General features: G+C 35.7%; 1 protein-coding gene across 2 annotated transcripts in view; it reads right to left on the reverse strand.

Annotated features, from left to right (window-relative positions):
* Window positions 1-10,245: 10,245 nt before the first annotated feature.
* The window catches only part of LOC123557463 (AP-4 complex subunit epsilon-1-like), a 204,765-nt gene continuing 192,260 nt past the window's right edge, over window positions 10,246-22,750 (reverse strand). For both annotated transcript variants that reach the window (XM_053543780.1, XM_045348927.2), the window contains exons 8-19: window positions 22,260-22,333; window positions 21,838-21,960; window positions 21,277-21,386; window positions 20,581-20,720; window positions 19,299-19,411; window positions 18,307-18,419; window positions 16,661-16,882; window positions 16,181-16,340; window positions 13,660-13,774; window positions 12,935-13,037; window positions 12,466-12,534; window positions 10,246-11,634 (exon numbers count right to left, since the gene is read on the reverse strand). In XM_053543780.1, the coding sequence (XP_053399755.1) occupies window positions 10,900-11,634; window positions 12,466-12,534; window positions 12,935-13,037; window positions 13,660-13,774; window positions 16,181-16,340; window positions 16,661-16,882; window positions 18,307-18,419; window positions 19,299-19,411; window positions 20,581-20,720; window positions 21,277-21,386; window positions 21,838-21,960; window positions 22,260-22,333 (2,077 nt within the window). In that variant the 3' untranslated portion in view covers window positions 10,246-10,899. The remainder of the gene's footprint in view (window positions 11,635-12,465; window positions 12,535-12,934; window positions 13,038-13,659; window positions 13,775-16,180; window positions 16,341-16,660; window positions 16,883-18,306; window positions 18,420-19,298; window positions 19,412-20,580; window positions 20,721-21,276; window positions 21,387-21,837; window positions 21,961-22,259; window positions 22,334-22,750) is intronic.

Raw genomic sequence — 22,750 nt, forward strand, 5'->3', positions numbered from 1 at the left:
TTTGACCTGAAGAATAAGGAGAGCTATCCTACTCACTACGGCGCCGGCATCACACCTCAAGTTTTTCGTACTAGTCCACATTTTGACAAAACCTTTAGACATATAGCTTTGAAACTTACAACACTTAAAAGTCTTGTTTACCATCACCATTTCCAGTTTTAGGCAAAAGTACATAACTCCATCAAGGAATTATTTTGTCAGAATTATGGCCCCTTTTAACTTACAAATCTTGGTGAAGTTTTTGGTACCAGCTCATATTTTGTGTTAACTGTTCAGGGCTCGACACTAACGCTGGTCCGCTGGTCCGAGACCAGTGCTTTTCAGGGAGGACCACTAACTTCTCGAACCTGTGTGGTCCGATGGACCACCGAAAATTACAAGCAAGTCATTTTTAAAATAAATTAATAAACATTGAATTGTTCACGGTACTGCAGTTTAAAAATAGAATTTGGTTTTCCCCGTGTATATTTTCTTGAAATTTGGAATGCCCGGATGTAACGCTGGTACTAAAACCCGGGAACGGAACACGATAACTTATCTATCTGCTTGAAGTATAATTTACGAACTATTGAGGTATCAGTACAGTATCCAGCGTTCGGTAGAGCCGAGGTTCCAGATTTTGACCCGCGAAAATCGAGAAAAACTCGTATCTGACTCCCACAGAAAATGCCCCATGCGTCGGCGTGACCCGCGGAAATTTTCTTTGATTCGTCTTGAGTTGAAAGTTCTGCCCCTGTACCAATCAAAATCCCAGTGAATTTAAATATTGTTTGCCGCCATAAGCGGAAGTATGGCAGTAGGCGGAGCGTCGTATATTAATTAGCTACTGACATATGTCAATTACGCCACGCGCCGACTGACACGTTGTCATCTCGCGGTTTGTATTTAGTGCCCGTCATTATCAAAAGTGTTTATTGATCAAAAAGTTAAAAGTTAATTGATAAACAATGCAAAAAGCAGCCTATTATCGTGTTTGTACAACTTGTTAATTAGCAGTATACAGCTTCTGCTGTATTGTTGTCTTGCCGATTATTACTGAACAACAAATTGGATAACGAATTTCATTTATTTTATGTGCTTGACACGTTTATATAAGCCGATCGGCCGTTACGATCTATAGCATTTTATTTAATTTATTATCATTACCGAGGCTTTGTTTGGGCAAAAACAAATAAAAATGCTTTTAATAAGCAGAAATTATAAGTATTCAATAGGTATAAAGAAAAAAAAGAAATCTATAACACGTATTTTATCAAGAATGTAATGTTTCTTTTGTTTTTCATATTTGTCACCCGTTTTCACGGCCGTGATTTTCGGACATTTTTAACGAGATTTTCTAGTGCAATCTTAATGAAAAGTCAATAAAAAGTCTGTATTTAAGAAAAAATGACAACTGTTGCAAAAAAAGCTCTTATTTTGAAGCATTTTTCGAGAAGAGGCACCAAACCCCACCCACTTAAAATATGAATTGCTGAAAAAATCATCTTTATTGACATCTTTATTTTAAATTTGATTTTCAAAATTATTTTTAATAATTAAATGGCAGATGTTTATCAAAATAATAATATAAAAATCACATGTTTTGCAGTGTTTGTAAAAAGTACTCTATGAAAGAAGAGGGGGTCTCATATGTTACTGGTTGCGTTAACTTAAAAAAAAAACATCCACACCTAGGTAGGACCACCTGAAATTCTGTCGGACCATCAGTTTGCAAAAGCTGCTGGTCCTTCGGACCACCACTGGAAAAAAGTTAAGTGTCTAGCCCTGCTGTTTGACATATGGCTTTGAAACTTCTATATCTTGTTTCTTATAACAGTCTCTATCTGTAGGCAAGAGTATGTAACTCTCTCAAGTATTTTGGCTGAATTATGATCCTTTTTGGACTTGAAAATTGGTTAGTTTTTGTACAAGTCCACTTTTTGACAAACCTTGTATTTTTACAGGTTCCATAACTCTGTTTTGAATTTTTCAAAAAAATAAAAAATATGTACCTTTTTCATCTTATGTATTTAGTTACCAGTGACAAGGTTGTTGAATAGTTTAGGGTTGCTGTCCTACACCTCTTGTTAAGCAATAGAAAATTAGTTTTTAGATTCTCGTTCCCACCCGCCCCTATCTGAAACTCCCCGTCCCGAAATTTTTTGTTGGTCAAAATTTGGATATCCAAAATTTTATGTCCAGATACTCATACACTTTCATACCGGTAAACATTGCCCAATTCTCCAGTATAAAGAATATGTTTGACATATTGTGATGGTGCAAAGACAGTTTAACAGCATTTGACAGTATCTGATATTAAAGTTAACCATGACATTACCTCTTATTAAAATAAGAGAAACGTTCATGAAAAATTGGCATTTAGACACCGCGAGCAGACGTTCTGACAACCTATATTCAATTTCAAAAACTTTTAAGAAAAAGGTAAAGCAAACGTATTTTCTTATCTTTATTTGATTGTTAGTGATTTTATTGATTAGAATTGAATATCTGTTGTCTGGATTTCAATTGTGTTTAACACGGACATTTGCCTCCGTCGGGGAAGCCGGACAAGCCATTTTCACGTGCAAAGAAGGTGACACTACCGCGTTGTTTCATAGATTTGGAATAGGACTAAATATATTACGTTTGCAAGTGCATTTAATTAAGATACATAAGAAGGTTTTTTTCAAGTGTCGAACTACTTGACTACGCATTTTGTATGTTTAAGGCCGAACTTCAATGGCATCATCAGTTTCACAGGCATAGCTTTTAGCACGTGCTCAGCAGCAGGAATGACAGATTGATTGTATTTTAGCTCACCTGAGCAATGCTCCGGTGAGTTTTTCTGGTCACTCGATGTCCGTCAACATTTAGCTTGTGTATGCGATAGAGGCTGTATTTTTCAACTGATCTTCATGAAATTTGGTCAGAATGATTACCATGATGAAATCTAGGCCAAATTTGAAAATGGGTCATCTAGGGTCAAAAACTAGGTCACTAGGTCAAATCAAAGAAAAACCTTGTGTATGCGATAGAGGCTGTATTTTTCAATTAATCTTCATGAATTTTGGTCAGAATGATTGCCCTGATGAAATCTAGGCCGAGTTCGAAAACGGGTCATCTGGGGTCAAAAACTAGGTCACTAGGTCAAATCAAAGAAAAACCTTGTGTATGCGATAGAGGCTGTATTTTTCAAGTAATCTTCATGAAGTTTGGTCAGAATGATAACCTTGATGAAGTCTAGGCCAAGTTTGAAAATGGGTCATCGGGGGGTCAAAAACTAGGTCACTAGGTCAAATTAAAGAAAAACCTTGTGTATGCGATAGAGGCTGTATTTTTCAATTAATCTTCATGAATTTTGGTCAGAATGATAGCCTTGATGAAATCTAGGTCAGCTTAGAATATGCGTCATTTGGGGTCAAAAAGTAGGTCATCAGGTCAAATCAAAGAAAAACCTTGTGTATGCGATAGAGGCTATATTTTTCAATTGATCTTCATGAAATTCAGTCAGAATGATTGCCTTGATAAAATCTTGGTCAAGTTTGAATATGGGTCATCTTGGGTCAAAAATTAGGTCACTACATCAAATCAAAGAAAAACCTTGTGTATGCAATAGAGGCTGTATTTTTCAATTGATCTTTATGAAATTTAATCAGAATTATTGCCTTGATAAAATCAAGGTAGAGTTTGGTTATTGGTCATCTGCGGTCAAAAACTAGGTCAAATCAAAGAAAAACGTTGTGTATGCAAAAGAGGCTATATTTTTCAGTTGATCTTTATGAAATTTGGTCAGAATGATTTCCTTGATGAAATCTAGGTCAAGGTTGAATATGGGTCATCTGGGGTCAAAAACTAGGTCACTAGGTCAAATAAAAGAAATACTTGTGTTTGCTCCAATTTTAATGATACTTGGTCACAATATTTTTTTCTATGCAATCACTAGGTCTGTGTTTACACTGTTATGGTGTGTTTCTCAGGTGAGCGACCTAGGGCCATCTTGGCCCTCTTGTTAGCTCACCTGTCACAAAGTGACAAGGTGAGCTTTTGTGATCGCGCGGTGTCCGTCGTCCGTCCGTGCGACCGTAAACTTTTGCTTGTGACCACTCTAGAGGTCACATTTTTCATGGGATCTTTATGAAAGTTGGTCAGAATGTTCATCTTGATGATATCTAGGTCAGGTTCGAAACTGGGTCACATGCCATCAAAAACGAGGTCAGTAGGTCTAAAAATAGAAAAACCTTGTGACCTCTCTAGAGGCCATATATTTCACAAGATCTTCATGAAAATTGGTCAGAATAATCACCTTGATGATATCTAGGTCAAGTTTGAAACTGGGTCACATGCCATCAAAAACTAGGTCAGTAGGTCTAAAAATAGAAAAACTTTGTGACCTCTATAGAGGCCATATATTTCAAAAGATCTTCATGAAAATTGGTCAGAACATTCAACTTGATGATATCTAGGTAAAGTTCGAAACTGGGTCACGTGCCATCAAAAACTAGGTCAGTAGGTCAAATAATAGAAAAACCTTGTGACCTCTCTAAAGGCCATATTTTTCATGGGATCTGTATGAAAGTTGGTCTGAATGTTCATCTTGATGATTTCTTGGTCAGATTTGAAACTGGATAACGGCAGTCAAAAACTAGGTCAGTAGGTCTAAAAATAGAAAAACTTTGTGACCTCTATAGAGGCCATATATTTCATGAGATCTTCATGAAAATTGGTCATAATGTTCAACCTGATGATATCTAGGTCAGGTTCGAAAGTGGGTCACGTGCCTTCAAAAACTAGGTCAGTAGGTCAAATAATAGAAAAACCTTGTGACCTCTCTAGAGGCCATATTTTTCATGGGATCTGTATGAAAGTTGGTCTGAATGTTCATCTTGATGATTTCTTGGTCAAGTTCGAAAGTGGGTCACGTGCCATCAAAAACTAGGTCAGTAGGTCAAATAATAGAAAAACCTTGTGACCTTTCTAAAGGCCATATTTTTCATGGGATCTATATAAAAATTGGTCTGAATGTTCATCTTGATGATATCTAGATCAGGTTCGAAACAGGGTCATGTGCGGTCAAAAACTAGGTCAGTAGGTCTAAAAATAGAAAAACCTTGTGACCTCTCTAGAGGCCATACTTGTGAATGGATCTCCATAAAAATTGGTCAGAATGTTCACCTTGATGATATCTAGATCAGGTTTGAAACTGGGTCACTTGCCTTAAAAAACTAGGTCAAATAATAAAAAAACCTTGTGACCTCTCTAGAGGCCATACCTTCATGGGATCTGTATGAAAGTTGGTCTGAATGTTCATCTTGATGATATCTAGGATAAATTTGAAACTGTGTCAACTGCGGTCAAAAACTAGGTCAGTAGGTCTAAAATTATTAAAATCTTTTGACCTCTCTAGAGGCCATATTTTTCAATGGATCTTCATGAAAATTGATCTGAATGTTCACCTTGATGATATCTAGGTCAGTTTTGAAACTGGGTCACATGCGGTCTAAAACTAGGCCAGTAGGTATAAAAATAGAAAAACCTTGTGACCTCTCTAGAGGCCATATTTTTCATGAGATCTTCATGAAAATTAGTGAGAATGTTCACCTTGATGATATCTAGGTAAAGTTCAAAACAGGGTCACGTACCTTTGAAAACTAGGTCAATAGGTCAAATAATAGAAAAACCTTGTGACCTCTCTAGAGACCATATTTTTCAACGGATCTTCATGAAAATTGGTCAGAATTTTTATCTTGATAATATCTAGGTCAAGTTCAAAACTGGGTCACATGAGCTCAAAAACTAGGTCACTTTGTCAAATAATAGAAAAACGATGTCATACTCAAAACTGGGTCATATGGGAAGAGGTGAGCGATTCAGGACCATCATGGTCCTCTTGTTTTTACAGATGTTGCTCATTCTTTGAAAGAACTAAATATTTTGAATTTGCAGATACACTGAACAGACAAATATATACTGTCGTGTAGATTTTTTTTACAGGATACAATTGGCCATCAGAAAAAAAATCATGATTTACTATCACATTAGTAAGATTAAAGTTTATGACGTGAAGTTATTTTTTCATATATATATCAAAAAGTTTTATATATAGATCTGCAAGCAATCCAAAGACACAGCAATAAACACTAGAATTAGCAATACAGTGATATTTTAAATCTTGTCAAATTGACCTCTGGTCTCCGGTATTTCCAAATTAAAAAATAAAAAGTGCCCATCCGCCCCATTTTTTCCCAAAATTCGGATGAGAATCTAAACATTTATTTTGTTCGGCCTTACTCCTAATTTTATACCAGATTTTGCTTGTGTATTATATAATTTTTTTATTGATCATCTGAATACAAATTAATTTCATACTTTAGTATTTGGTTAAGCTTGCCTGAAATCAGGATGGAGACTGCAAGTTGCAAGGTCATGACTTCTTCATGATGTTTGTGCCTGAAATCATTTGTCATCCACTTCTGATTTATATAAACATTGCATTTACTTGTGGAGAACAAGCTAGAACTGGCACAGACTTGCAACACTGATTAGGGTAATTGCCTGCTTTTACCCTGTTGAAAAATGGCACTAAACTTGCAACAAATTTTTTTAATCCCCACCACTTGTCACTACAAGTGGTGGGGGTTGTAGGAATTATCTCCGTCTGTCCGCAACAATCGTGTCCGCTCCATATAGCTTAAACCCCTTGAAGGATTTTCATGAAACTGGTCAAATGATCACATGAAGAGTGTGTGCAGAACTTATTATGTCAGCTCAAGGTCAAGGTCACAACTCTAGGTCAAATTCATTATTATCTAAAATATACCTAACAACGTCGATGCTTCCACCCAATACCATCAACCCTTTCACTATCCACAACAGCGGCAGGGGATATAGCTGTCTTCAAACTGCCTTGTTCTAGTTACTGTAATCATGAGTTTGCAATTGGTCTTGCAAGGCTTGAACTTGCTATCCCAAATGTGACAAACAAGTAGCACCTTTCCAATACAATATTTCACGGAAAATATCTTCCCAAATTTTGAAAAGCCTTCTTCGGATACCAATGATTTACTACTCGGGTTCAACTGCATCAGTCAAAATAAATGGTGAGTACTGTCCAATGGAATGAATTGGTTGTGGGTGTTCGAAGATCCCCTAAAGTTTGATGATGCTTTACTCGCATCTAATTCAAAATACAATTTCTGTAAATGTTTACCACAGACTGAAGTACTAGTCAACATCTGAAGCATTAATGGGAGTCATTTCTGTGGTTGTACAGGTCCACAAAATGAAGTATGTCCATTAAGAAGTCTCCTACTGGTAAAAAAGTCACAAGGCCATAAGTGAAGATCAAAGGGGTTTTTTGGCTTTGAAGGATCTTTAAATAATTGCACAAGCATCCACCAAAACCAGACGTGTCTGGTACAAGACGGGTTATAACGGGATGGTAGATGACTCGCATTGTGTTGAAAGTCAAGGTCACAATGACAATGAGACTGAAAACTTTCCAGTTCCTGATGGGTTATAATGGGCATTTGTGTTTTCAAACAACTCGTGTTTTTGCATGGTTGGCTATTAAAATGATGGCACAAGCATTTACTATAACAAGACATGACTGCTAATTCAAAGATCAGTGATACCTTGGTAAAAGAATTTCAAATCATTTTTAGCTCTACTATACAAAGTATAATTATGGAGAGCTATCTTACTCAACCAGGCGTCGGCGTCCTTCCGCGTCCCCACCTTGGTTAAAGTTTTTTTGCACTCTCTTTTTTCATGCCCCCAAAGGGAGGCATATAGTTTTTGAACCGTCTGTCGGTCTGCGAGTCTGTCCGCAATTTTTGTGTCCGGTCCATATCTTTGTCATCGATGGATGGATTTTCAAATAACTTGGCATGAATGTGTACCACAGTAAGAGGACGTGTCGCGCGCAAGACCCAGGACCGTAGCTCAAAGGTCTAGGTCACAGACGTTAAAGGTCATTTTTCATGATAGTGCATTCGTGTTCGGTCCATATCTTTGTCATCGGTGGATGGATTTTCAAATAACTTGGCATGAATGTGTACCACAGTAAGACGACGTGTCGGGCGCAAGACCCAGGTCCGTAGCTCGAAGGTCAAGGTCACACTTAGACGTTAAAGGTCATTTTTCATGATAGTGCATTCGTGTCCGGTCTATATCTTTGTCATCCATGGATGGATTTTCAAATAACTTGGCATGAATGTGTACCACAGTAAGACGACGTGTCGCGCGCAAGACCCAGGTCCGTAGGTCAAAGGTCATAAACTCTAACATTGGCCATAACTATTCATTCAAAGTGCCATCGGGGACATGTGTCATCCTATGGAGACAGCTCTTGTTCTCCTTATCTCTGTAATTACTTGATGGATTTGTTTCAAACATAAAATAGTTATTCCTCATCATCAGCCACATCATATGGCACAAGGGCCATAACTCTCACACCAATATTTCATTAATTATCCACCCTCTTTACTTAGAATTTCAGGTTAAAGTTTTGATGCACTTTCACTCTATCTTAATTATTACTAAATGGATTTGATTCAAACTGTAAGTAGTTGTTCCACATCATCTCCGACATCATATGACACAAGGTCCATAACTCTGGTACCAATATTTAATGAATTATCCCCCACTTTTACTTAGAATTTCAGGTTAATTTTGATGCACTTTCACTCTATCTCAGTTATTACTAAATGGATTTGATTCAAACTTAAAATAGTTGTTCAACATCATCACTCTCATCATATGACACAAGAGCCATAACTCTTGCACCAATATTTGATGAATTATCTCCCCTTTTTACTTAGAATTTCAGGTTAAAGTTTTGGTGCACTTTCACTCTATCTCAGTTATTACAAAATGGATTTGATTTAAACTTAAAATAGTTTTTCCACCTTATCGCCCACATCATATGACACAAGGTGCATAACTCTGGCACCAATTTGTCATGAATTATGCCCCCTTTTACTTAGAATTTAAGGTTAATTTTGATGCATTTTCACTATATCTAAGTAATTACTAAATGGATTTGATTCAAACTTGAAGAAGTTGTTCCACATCATCACCCACATCATATGACACAAGGTGTATAACTCTTGCACCAATATTTTATGAATTATGCCCCCTTTTTGCTTAGAATTATACTTATTTAGTGTTTTGATACACTTTATCTTTATCTCTCTTATAACTTAATATTTTTGAAATAGACTCAAGCTATTGTGCAATATCTTCATCCACCATTGGAGTCATTAAACACTCCAGTGACAGCTCCAGCTTCCTCAGATGTGCCCAGTTTCACTATCCAGCATTGAAATAGTCGAGCGCGCTGTCTCCTGTGACAGCTCTTGTTCTTGTCCCGACAGTTTTAAATGATTTCATTTCCATTTAGAAATGCAGTCGAGCTAGGTGTTTGCTTTAAATTTTTGTACTGTTTAAAAGGTAGTTAACATTTTACAACATTCCCCTTTATGTCATATGAAAATACATTTGTATTTATAAAGCCGAGTTCATTTCAGTATTATTAGTGGCTTTATATTTCCATTTGATTGCTATCGGGGATATTTCAACAATCTGAATCAGAGGGTATGTTTTAAAACTGCATGAATGAATTTATTTCCAGTCTTACCTGGGTTGCACAAAGGGAGGTAATAATTTTACAAATTTGTATTTCTAATGAATTTCAGCTGAACATAATGTTCGGTACAATCTTTGACAATTGTAATTAAATAGTTTTTTATTCATACCATTCCTTAGGCAAAATCTGTAAATAAAATTTATTTTTGTGCTGTAAGTGGCACTTTGGTCTTCTCCAGCATTGAAAGTATGACCTATAATTGTGTTGGGGTAACCTTAAACCCAGCAAAAAAAAAAAAAAAATCTTTCTGCAAATTAAAATTCAAAATTTTTTCCAGTTGAACTCTAACATACATAAATGCTTGAACTAAATACAAATAATCGCACCTAAAAGCTGACAGATCACTTCTAAAGCAAAGGCTGAGCTTGATCTGATCTTGTTTTTTGTCATCCTTGCATCATTCAGTAGTGGACAACTTGTTGCTCATTTATGACGGATTTTTACCAAACTTGCACAAAAATGTACGAGGATGGTTCCTCTGTTGAATCCATCCAATTTCATTATAAAATTGTGACGAGGAAAAAAACTTGTATTTTACTAGCAATACTATGCAAGTGTTTGTATTTTTCTAGCAACAAAACATAACAGATTTTGCTTCGGGTAAAGAGCAATACAACAAATGAAATTATATATCTTTATTATACAATGTATAACATTTTTAACTGTCCGACAGCTTTCAACAAAATACTTGTAATACGTAGGGAATTTGTAGAATTTCTGTCAACAATGCAAAAAAACCTGTAAAAATCCACCCTTAAAGACCTTACGAATAAGGAATTTGGTTTGCGAAAAAATTCTGAGTTGTTCTTTTGAAATTGAGTGCTCCATTTAGTCAAAAATGTTTACAGATATCCATTTTGAAAATTTTCCTGTTACAGTGGGATTATTATAAAATTTTAGTGGTACTGAACTGCACCTGAACCCTGAAGAACTGAATTATAAATTACCATCAATACTTTTCAGTCACTTCAATAAAAATATAAATACCCAATGCATACATCCCACCATATTACAATGTAAAAGAAATCTAGGAAACATTGCAGAACTTTTCTAACAATTTCCTAGATAGTGACTACATGACATTGTGTGCAATACTGAATAGGTAAAATTTGGTTAAAACATTAACAAGACATGAGCCATTGAAATATATATTATGACCACTGAATTTTGACAATGTTCAAAAAAATACAGTTATTGCATCTGGTGTTCATTTGATGAAAGCAATTTTGATAACATTTATCTTCTATCTGGTACTGATTTACTGTTTTACAACATCAACTATCCAAAGAATAAACGGAGTTGTTTCTACCACCATCTAACAATAATTGATCCTTCTCTTTCACAGTGTCGTCTTGATAAATAGAATTCACTGTTTTCAGTTCCAAGTTACCATCTTCAAACTCTGTGTACGTATGACCTGCAGAATTAGTTTCATTCTCTATTCCCAGCTCACTGTAACCACTACCTGCATTTTCACTCGTAAACTGTTCTGAAAATGTCACTGAATCTATCTGCACAAGGGAATTTTCAGCCCTGCCTACATGTATTTGTTCACTTTCAATACCGCAGTTATCTAGTAAAGCAGAAATGGCCTGGTCTAAATCATTATCTGTAGACTTTTCTGTTACCCCATCATCTAGAACATCTGTAATTTCAAGAGAGTTATGAAGGTCTTTCCCCAAAGTATTTTCATGCTTGAAAGATTCTTTATTGTCTTCAAGAGTTTCATTTCCACCAAAAATACTAACATGCTCTGTACCCAGCAGATCTGTCTGACAGTTGCTGTGGTTACCTAAACTGATGAAGTTATCTGTTGTGCTGGATTTCTTTGACATTTCTGATTCTTTTTTAAAACTTTCACTAATGCACATATCCTGGAGGCCTGTGGATTGTTCTGTCATATTTACTCTGACTGCTGAAGAATGAAGAGTTCTCCATCCTGCTGTGTCAGAAGAGTTTGGGAAAAAACCCTTCATATCAACATCGTTGTTGTCAGCTTCCTTTGTAGACTGAAGTAGTTTAATATAAGATATATTCATGTCTTCGTGTATAAAATATGATCAAATACTAATATAAGTGTTAATATAAATTGGTGCTGAAGTTATTATTCACTTCCATTTCTAATAGCAAATTATTTGGATAGTAAAGTTTATTCCATCTATCCAACTCTAAGAACCAGAAACCATTTCTCCACTGTAATACCAAAAACATATTACTTGTTGTGCTTTAATTTGCACAAAAATAAGGTCATATGATAACATTCAAGCTCAGTATTGGAGTAAGACCCCTGGTGCCTCTCTGGACATAATTTTTTGACACGGGGGCAATTGTCTGGGTAGAACCACTGATGTTGCATACCACCTAAACGGCTACCGGACATAGCAGAATTTTATAACCAAAGCAGAGATTTAGAACCCACATTACTAAGGGGCCAGTGATACAATGTCTGCAACATTTACCATTCCACAAATGCCTTATCTGACATGCTTATAAAGAAAGAATTACAGAGAATACTGTACGACACTAGACATAAGGTAATGTCTGTTAAGTGATCTTAATACGAAGACAATTGAATTATGAGGTGCTTGTTCTGTCCCAAGGTAAGACTTACAGTCTCGAAAAAGCAACCACCACCTTTGACTCATGCCAGGAATCTGTGAATAGCTTGTGAAGATCAAGTTATATATTGGTACAATGCTGTTGGGCTAGCAGACTACCATTAAATAATTTTATAGACTTGAAGAAAACAAAAGCAATGAGTGCACTAGAACACATATCTACTGAACTATCTAACTGAAATAAATATTCTAGAAAGTGTAAAAGATAAAATAACAACAAACCTGAAATCCACCAAAGAGTGCTGAGGCAAGTTCTTGCTGTCTTTTCTCCTCTTCTGTTTGATCATTTGTCTGAAAAGCAGATGTCAACATTTACCTAAAAATTACTGTCAGTGCACCTGGAGATTCACTGATACAAAAAAAAATCTGTAACAACTTACTAACAAGTAGTTTTTATTACTGCTGTACTTGGCGAAATTTTATGGAAATTCGAAATACACAGGTACCGGTCACATGACTTAAATAGAACACTCCCTTGAATGATAGATGTAAGGTGTTTGTAGCAAGAAATAGCTTAGAAATAGTTAACAATTACTCATACCGGTAATCATATAATACTTAAGTTTACAGGATCTAATTAGATACTTCCAAAACTGTTGTCTCATTTTTTCCGGTTTTAAACGCTATTTCACCTTAAATACATAGGTAAAATGCACTTAAGCCTGTTTGTAAATTGAAAAAGTTCACTTACATTTGCACAAGAAGTCTCTCCGATATTTTCCTTGGCAGAAGTGTCAAGTCTACCTTGTTTTCCCCAAACTCTCTTTACATTTGGTAACTTCAATCCACTCTCTCTTTAAAATAAAATAAAATGATCATATCATAAAACTATACTCGTTGCAGCAAACTGTCATCACAAGACAACATCTTCAAGCATTCTGAAAGTACCATATAACTTTTAGAAATAAAACAGTTCAAACAGCTGAAAGAAACATTTTCATGATAAAGTATTTTAAACAGTTGCAAAGTTTAGCATGAAATACAAGTGAGGATAACTGACATTCTATAAATATCACATGAACTTCAGGGTGATATTGGATATTGTGAACCCAACTGACAGTATATTCAGGGGTTAACAATATTGGAATTATTCTCAAGAGCATGTGATATTTATTTTATAATGTCGAAAAAGATAGATGAAGAAATGATGGAAAAAGATAATTCAAGAAAAAATCTATTTTAAGACTGGTACTGGGCTGCATGTGCCATTAAGGAAAACCCTTTTATTTATTTAATAAAGATATATACGTTCATCTTTTTAGACTGACTGTTTTAGGGGTGTGCCACCATGATGTTGTGTATGTGACATTGCTGCGGTATAGAAATTTTATGTAGGAAATGCATGTAAAGTATAACAATACATGTTACCCCACTACATTATGTACATTTTGTATAATATAGATAGTTGTCACTTACCTTTCTTCTGTTGTTTTTGCTGATGAAGTGGTACTTTCTGTCCTAGGCCGTCCACTAGAAGATGTTTCTTCCTGTTTTGTGGTATCACTAAATAAACTTGGGGCAGCTTCTGTTTCTGGAAAAGGTAGTTAGTTTAAACGTAATTTATTTTACATAAATTGTAGAGGAAATTTTCATAACGTGGGTTTAAAAAGTACACTCTATTATGGCTTTCTGGACTTTGACCAGCACAAGCACTTTGGGAAGGTATTGCAACACCATGGTCAAATTTCACACTCATACACAGTTTTTGGATTTCCTATCAATACTATTAACATATTCCCAGGTTGAATAGTGCACAAGAATTTGCCAAAATATCATAAAAGATCAGTTATAACTAAATAATAATAAAAGTCTTGACAACAGTTATTTGGGTAATAATCATTTACCGTGAAATTATCTAATTTCATGCTTTTGGTAGAAACAGTTACTTTGTTGGGACTTGTGTTAGTGGATTTCAAATTTTACAAATAAAATAAATTTGTATTTTACTTGTTTCCTAGAATTCAGTTTTGTGGATAATACTAACAAGAGGACCATGATGGTCCTGAATCGCTCACCTGCCCCCACATGAACTGAGTATGACGTCGTTTTTTTCTATTATTTGACATAGTGACCTGGTTTTTGAGCTCATGTGACCTACTTCAGAACTTGACCTAGATATCATCAAGATAAAAATTCTGACCAATTTTCATGAAGATCCACTGAAAAATATGGCCTCTAGAGAGGTCAAAAGGTTTTTCTATGTTGAGACCTAGTGACCTAGTTTTTGACCGCAGTTGACCCGGTTTCAAACTTGACCTAGATATCATCAAGATGAACATTCAGACCAACTTTCATACAGATCCCATGAAAACTATGGCCTCTAGAGTTGTCACAAGGTTTTTCTATTATTTGACCTACTGGCCTAGTTTTTGACCGCATGTGACCCAGTTTCAAACTTGACCTAGATATTATCAAGATGAATATTCTGACCAATTTTCATGCAGATCCCATGAAAAATATGGCCTCTACAGAGGTCACAAGGTTTTGCTATTATTTGACTTATTGACCTAGTTTAAGACCGCACGTGACCCAGTTTCGAACTTGACCTACATATCATCAAGATGAACATTCTGACCAATTTTCATACAGATCCCATGAAAAATATGACCTCCAGATAGGTCACAAGGTTTTTCTATTATTTGACCTAATGACCTAGTTTTGGACCGCACGTGACCTAGTTTCAAACTTGATTTAGATATCATTAAGGTAAACATTCTGACCAATTTTCATAAAGATCTCATGAAAAATATGGCCTCTAGGGAGGTCAAAAGAATTTTCTATTTTTAGACCTACTGACCTAGTTTTGGACCGCAGTTGACCCAATTTCGAACCTGACCTAGATATCATCAAGATGAACATTCTGACCAATTTTCATGCAGATCCCATGAAAAATACGGCCTCTAAAGAGGTCACAAGGTTTTTCTATTATTTGACCTACTGACCTAGTTTTGGATCGGACGTGACCCAGTTTCAAACCTGACCTAAATATCATCAAGATGAACATTCTGACCAAAATTCATGCAGATCCCATGAAAAATATGACCTCTAGAGAGGTCACAAGTATTATCTATTATTTGACCTACTGACCTAGTTTTTGACTGCAGTTGACCCGGTTTCAAACTTGACCTAGATATCATCAAGATGAACATTCTGATCAATTTTCATGCAGATCCAATGAAAAATATGGCCTCTACAGAGGTCACAAGGTTTTTCTATTATTTGACCTACTGACCTAGTTTTGGACCAGACGTGACCCAGTTTCGAACTTGACCTAGATATCATCAAGATTAACATTCTGGCCAATTTTCATGCAGATCCCATGGAAAATATGACCTCCAGCGAGGTCACAAGGATTTTCTATTATTTGACCTACTGACCTAGTTTTTGATGGCACGTGACCCTGTTTCGAACTTAACCTAGATATCATCAAGATGAACATTCAGACCAACTTTCATGAAGATCTTATGAAAAATATGGCCTCTAGAGGGGTCACAAGGTTTTTCTATTTTTAGACCTACTGACCTAGTTTTTGATGGCATGTGACCCAGTTTCGAACTTGACCTAGATATCAACAAGGTAAACATTCTGACCAACTTTCATAAAGATCCCACAAATAAAATGTGACCTCTAGAGTGGTCACAAGCAAAAGTTTACGGACGCACGCACAGACGGACGACGGACGCAGCACGATCACAAAAGCTCACCTTGTCACTTTGTGACAGGTGAGCTAAAAATTATACGAAAATCAAATGTTACTGATATAAATGTAATTCATAATCACTTGCCACATTATATATCATATGTTTAACATCAAATAGTAAATGATCAGCAAATACTGTAAACATAACAGTTACTGGATACAAAAGGTTGCTACCAACAACGATAATGTATTGTTTATGTATCTTCTACATAACGAAACACCCTATACATGCACTACCTGAAGAAACACCTCTCAGATGTGGAGGTATAAATGGGGTTCCACCCTGTTCAAGGTCATCAGTCACAAGGTCATCTAGAAAGGTCAAGGTTGTATCAATGATGTCATGGTTACTGAGGGTCAAACCATGTTTACAAACACCAAGTATCACAGACAGACGCTAAAATTGAAAACAGTGACATAAAACAAAAGAATGGGTAACAAAGCATATCTTAATTTTGTTGACAGAATGCTTGCAAAACTATGGCGGTTTATAATTTTGTTAAAGAACAATAAAAACAATTTCAATGCATTCTAAATGAATATCGCAAAATAAAGCGGGTGAATCTTAACATAAATTTACAATTAGCAAAATGTACCGCCCTTTTTTTCTTGAGAAGTTTACGAAGTTGAAAATGAAACACAGAATACATTTACAATATTCCTTCTCTATAAGCCAAAGAAAACCATAACCACACACAAACATCAAAAGGGTTTTACCTGTTTTATCACAATAGGAAGCTCTTTGTTCAAACATTCATTTATTTTGGCTGCCATGGTATCACAGTTAACAATCCCTTTCATCACCAGACTCTGTAATGCTGATACATTACTGCTCTGTACAGAAAATGTCAGTTTTTCATTTGTCAGATGACGTGTGAAAAGGGAGATCACTTTGTCATCTGGCATATTCTTTAATAAGGGACATAACTCTCCTAAAACCTGCAAAAATTGTGAGTTGAGCATTAAATACTTTTCAGTTAATTTTACAAAACAGAATCAATATATGACAAGCAAGAACAAAAGACTCTATAATAACGTACTAGATGCCCGCAGGCAACATTTCGAGCCAGCTAGCTGTCAAAACGAGTGAGAGTTGCATGCGGAGTTGCATGCGACATTCTGTCTCATTGCTCTGTTTCATTGAGGCAAACATTTATGCCAAATATTAGCCAAATAAAAAAAGATTGCTTTATGCATAACAAAGTTACAGGCCAGACAAGCTCTCCAAAGACCTTTGACCCCCAAGTGTGACCTTGACCTTTCAGATAGGGACCCAAGGTTTGCAAACGACACTCCGTTTCATAGAGGTGAACATTTACGCCAAAGAAAACAAGAGTGCCAGACTGTCTAAACTGTTCGGCTTAGAGAGTGGACAAGGCTAAATTGACAGTTTTTCGAGTAATTCAATGGCTATAATCTAAGAGTGCCTGGGGCAATTTGAATGTATTGAACCTGGCTGAGATATTATGCCCACAAACATTGTCAGCAAGTTTGATGAAGATCGGATGGAAACTGTTTGACTTAGAGAGCGGACATGCTTTTGGATGCCGCCCGCCCTCCACATAGGTGACATAATACGCACCCGCTCTTTCAGAGACGGGCGTAGAAAAAAGATTGATCCGTCCTTACCAAAGTTATGGCCTAGACAAGCTCTAAAATGACCTTTGACCCCTAACTGTGACCTTAACCTTTGAGATAGGAACCTTGGGTTTGCACATGACACACTGCCTCATTGAGTTAATTTGCCAAATTATATAAACAAGATCCCTCAATGCATGTCAAAGTTATGGGCCGGACAAGATCAGACATGACCTTTGAGATAGGAACCTGAGATTTACGCATGACACTCTGTCTCACGGAGGTTAACATTCATGCCAAATATAAACAAGATTGCTCCATGCATGTCCAAGTTACGGTCCAGACGAACAATTCCGGACAGACGCAAAGACGCATGCACATGCACACGCACGACGCAAGCAAACACATACACTGAACAGCCATTTGCATAACTATGTCTTCGCTTCCGCAAGCAGGCTCGACAAAAATAAACATCAAACCTGAAGCAGTAACTTTAGCTCGTTGTGTAGACAATAACCCATAAAATTACAAATTGGCAAGCCCCTTTTAGATATCCAGGAATTTGTGTCCCCTATGAAATGGCTCTTACAAAGAAATTATCCAGGTAATCTAACTGAACTATTATTTCGTTTGATTTATAATAGCTGTTTATTAATCATACATGTTCCATTACTACCTTTCAACAGGTAGCTAGCACCTATTTCTGAAAACTAATATTTTGAAAGTGATAATGAGTTTTACAAAATATATGTTGGAAATATTTCCAGATGGTAAGTATAACTTACCCATGTTGATACATGCAGAGAAGCTCCCAGGGAATTGTTGTTTACTAGAACACCAACACATTTCTGAACTAACAACTTTTGACTTCTCTGATCAGCTCCATGCAACAAAAACTCTGTAATAAAAATGAAAACCATACATAAAGCAGTTGCTTTTGCTCATGTAGATAATAACCCATAAAATTACAAATAGCAGACAAGCCCCTTTTTTCATAGACACTCATGATTTCAAGTCGCTATGAAGAGGCACTTTTGGCTCTAACCACAAAATTGTATCATACAATTTGTATGCCCATGATACAAAATAATTTCACAGAATCTTCCAACCTGAAGCAACATTTTGAAACTTATTTTGACATACAGTGCACTGTGACCTGCTTCCTGTTTATACAAACATACTTCCTCTATACATTACTGGGTGTGACACAGTTCGCATGTTTTAAAGATAATTATCGGCTATTTCCATGCTAGAAAGTGAAAATAAAAATATCAGAGGTAAAAAGAGCACATAATTCATAAAAGACTGGTGCTAGTGTCATGGACCTTGTCATGTAAAGTGTGTTACAACAATATAAATTTAAATGAAATTCATTCAGTAATAACAGTGCATCAAAGCTGAAAGAAAAAATCTGGATGAAGACAAGGACAAGGAGGTACATGTATGTAAGATAGTACAGTTGAGCTAGAAATGAGCCGCGCCATGAGAAAACCAACATAGTGCATTTGCGACCAGCATGGATCAAGACCAGCCTGCGCATCTTCGTAGTCTGGTCAGGATCCATACTGTTCGCTAACAGTTTCTCTAATTGAAATAAGGTTTGAGAGCGAACAGTATGGATCCTGACCAGACTGCGTGGATGTGCAGACTGGTCTTGATCCATGCTGGTCGCAAACACACTAAGTTGGTTTTCTCATGGCGCAGCTCAAATTGTTACACCCAAAGAAACTGCAAAGAAATGCTATAATCTGCTAAATCCTAAAATAACTGTACTCACTTTTTTCTACCATATTCATCACAGTATTAAGAGTATTGTCTGTAATAATATCATGTCCTGACTGTAAGCATGAAAACAGGGATTCTATTTGCCACTGACTGTCCACATCAAACCTGAAAGAAAAGGTAGGCAATATCTGCAGCTCCTGACCTATTTCCCCCTCTTGTAGAACCTAGCTTAATAATTTCCAAACTTTATTACATCAGTAGATTTGTTTTAGAAAGCTGTCATTACAATACAGTAGATGAAGTTTACATAATAGTACAGATCCAGAAAATTACTTAAAAATGAGACCATAAATAGTCATTTCTATACATACAGTTTAAGTTGAGGAAACAATAATTTATCGAAACCATTTTCAATCTAAAAGGTCAATTTGACCTTTACCTTTGACCTTCTGATTCCAATAGTAATAGAGGTCCTCTAAAGACCAGGCACATTCTCCAATAAAGTTTGACAAATGTAGGCCCAAGCAGTCACCAGTTATTGACCAGAAAACATTTTCAGTCTGAAGGTCTCCAAAACAATACAGATCACCTACTGACAACATGCAATCATCCTATGAGTGTAACAACTATATGCCAAAGCATTCTCTAGTTATCAGAAACCAATGTGGTGGAACTTGAGTACATAATACTCTACTACTAATTTACATCTATAGCTTGTAATCATGGCAAAAATGAAAAAGAAAACTTGAAATCAACAAATTCATATCCTCACTAAATAGCCATTTTGGCCAAAACCACAAAATTTTGTGTCCAAAGATAATATGATTTCACAGAAATTTTGTCATTGGTCAATACAATACTGTCTGATTCACCCATGCAGATTTTTCAGTTTTCAGCAATCTTTTACTTGACAATAACACATCCACATAGACCTATTAATTGTTTGTTTGTTTTGGGTTTTACGTCGTCTTTCAAAGGATTTCGGTTATGTAACAGCAGGCAGTTAACCTAAGCAGTTTTCCTGGATTCCGTACCAGTACACACCTGTTCTCCACAAGTAACTGCCAACTTCCCCACATGAATCAGAGGTCGAGGGCAAATGATTTGACACAATGTCTTCAATCAAATTGTCACAGAGAACATACACCATGCCTGAGGATCAAACTCAAGACCCTGAGATCCGTGGATCTGCGCTCTTCCTACTGGGCCAAGGAGGCTGTCCATACACCTATTAAATTTCATAAAACTGCTGACAATCTATATAAATTAAATATCTTCTCTATTGCAATTCAGGTTACCATACCCTAAATGTTAAACTTTCCATCATGACTAACCTTTCTAAAAGGCTTATCACCATAGTGATGACCTCCGACCTCCAGAATTTATCACCAGATGTCTGTAACTGGGTCAACAATTTGGCACATATAACTGAAACATTTGTTTCATTGGCTATCTCATATAACAGTTTGTACATCTGAAATAAATTGTACTTGTACAAATAAAATTTGATAAACTCAATACTAGAGGACACATCTCAAAATTCAAAAAACACATGACAATAAATCATGAATTCAAATTTACATCTAGCCTGATTAGTTTAGTAGATAGAAAACAATACTACGAATCATGAGATCTATCCCCAAGCAAGGCATATCTTTATCAAGAGAAGCTGATAAAGGAGAATATGTCTGAACATTAATTTCTTCAGACTAATGCTTGGTATCAATGTTCCAGTTCAGCCAGTGCTTACAGGATGTGAGAGGTGTCACACATTTCATAACTTCAAGTTTTTGTGCTCAGACTTAATCAAATCTGTTACTTTGCATAGTTGCTTTTATCTTCTTATACACTTTTATCATATTTAAAAACAGATCATAAATAAAGTCTTTAAATATGAATGCATCCACAAGTTTATTACCTGTACAACTTGTCCTTTGAAAGTGAAAAAACAACTTAATCAAAGGACAAAAAAATGTCTTCCATCTGTTTTTGTTAAATTAACTGAAATAAAAACTAAATAAGATGGATACCTTTCTCTGAACATTGAAGTCTGGATTTTCCAGAGATTGCACAATAAGTTGTTGATAATTCACTGAGTATTCTGGGTTCACTCGCACTAATGCCACCAGCAACTTTACACCTGAAAATAAACATGCTTAAAGTTGTCAAGTTGGCAAGGAACCTAGATCAAAAGACATGGCCATAGACTAGAACTGTGATGTATGGTGACTAGATGTTTGTAAACACTGCTACCAGACTATGGAATTCTTTATCATGTTTTGAGTTGCCTATACATTTAAACTTTTAAAGTATGTTGAAAATGCACTGACAGCACATTGGAAACTGCCCAAGAAACGCTTTTTATCTCAATGTTTCTTCAGTTTAAAATGTATTTTATGCTGCGAATCTTGTTCTCTTCCAGTTTCACATCTGTATTTTCATAGCCAGGTTTAGGAAATTTATATACACAGTTTTAAGAGCTGTAATTATTAATATTTTTAGAAATATGCTGAAAAAAAAACAACACTTTTTTATTTTGTATAAAATTGTAAAAAGAAACTGCAATATATAGTGCAATCTGAGATGCTTACCTATAAATTTCAAGTTAGGATTACTGGACATCAAAAACCTTCCTATGTGTACAGCTGCTTCATCTAGCAGATGTTTTGGTGGGTTGATACACAAAATACACTGTATACACTCATATAGTATTGCTGAAATATAGTATCACATTGTTTTAACATGCCATACACTTCTACAAAATTGATTTTGGTACACTGCTGTATAAAATAAATAGTATGTGGGGTATTCAAAACATAATAAGTGCTCTAAAATCTTTATTTCTGGTCCTATTTTGCTGAAATCTGAGAATAAATGATAAATCACAACAAACTGAATATGAATTCTTAGAATTAAATATATATGATATTAATACAATAAAATCACAAGAGCATGTCAACTTTCTTAAAGGGGTTTTAAGTTGAAAAAGAGACTAGAATTTTTCTATACTTACAAAATGCAATAGATTCCTTTATGCTTGTTCTCTGTAAAACTTCTTTCAACAAGGGCACAAGGCTTTTAGCTAAGCTGAAAAAAAGAAAGAAATGCATGACATCAACTTACACAATTCATATAAAGTATAATAAGAGCACTGCCTGCAGGTGCCAAGCTTGTCTGTAAGTGTTTTATGTTTTACATGTGAGATATGGTTCTTGACCTTCTTACACACCACTGATGACAAAAAATGTATAGAACTTTAAAGCTATAGTATTTGAGGAAACCAGAACTAAACAAAACCTTTAACCAAGAATTACCAACTTTGTAAGTTAAAAAGGATGACAATTCTGACAAAATGAAAGAAAAATATATGGTTCTTGACCTACTTGCTCATCTAATGATAATAATGCCAGTGCCCACAATAAAAAATCTGGACAAGCTAAAACTGTAACATTCAGCAAAAATGTTTCCTAAAAATCTGTAGAAGTTGGAAAACTTAGTAATCAT

The sequence above is a fragment of the Mercenaria mercenaria genome, chromosome 5 (genome assembly GCF_021730395.1).
Source record: "Mercenaria mercenaria strain notata chromosome 5, MADL_Memer_1, whole genome shotgun sequence".
In the NCBI taxonomy this organism is placed as follows: domain Eukaryota; kingdom Metazoa; phylum Mollusca; class Bivalvia; order Venerida; family Veneridae; genus Mercenaria; species Mercenaria mercenaria.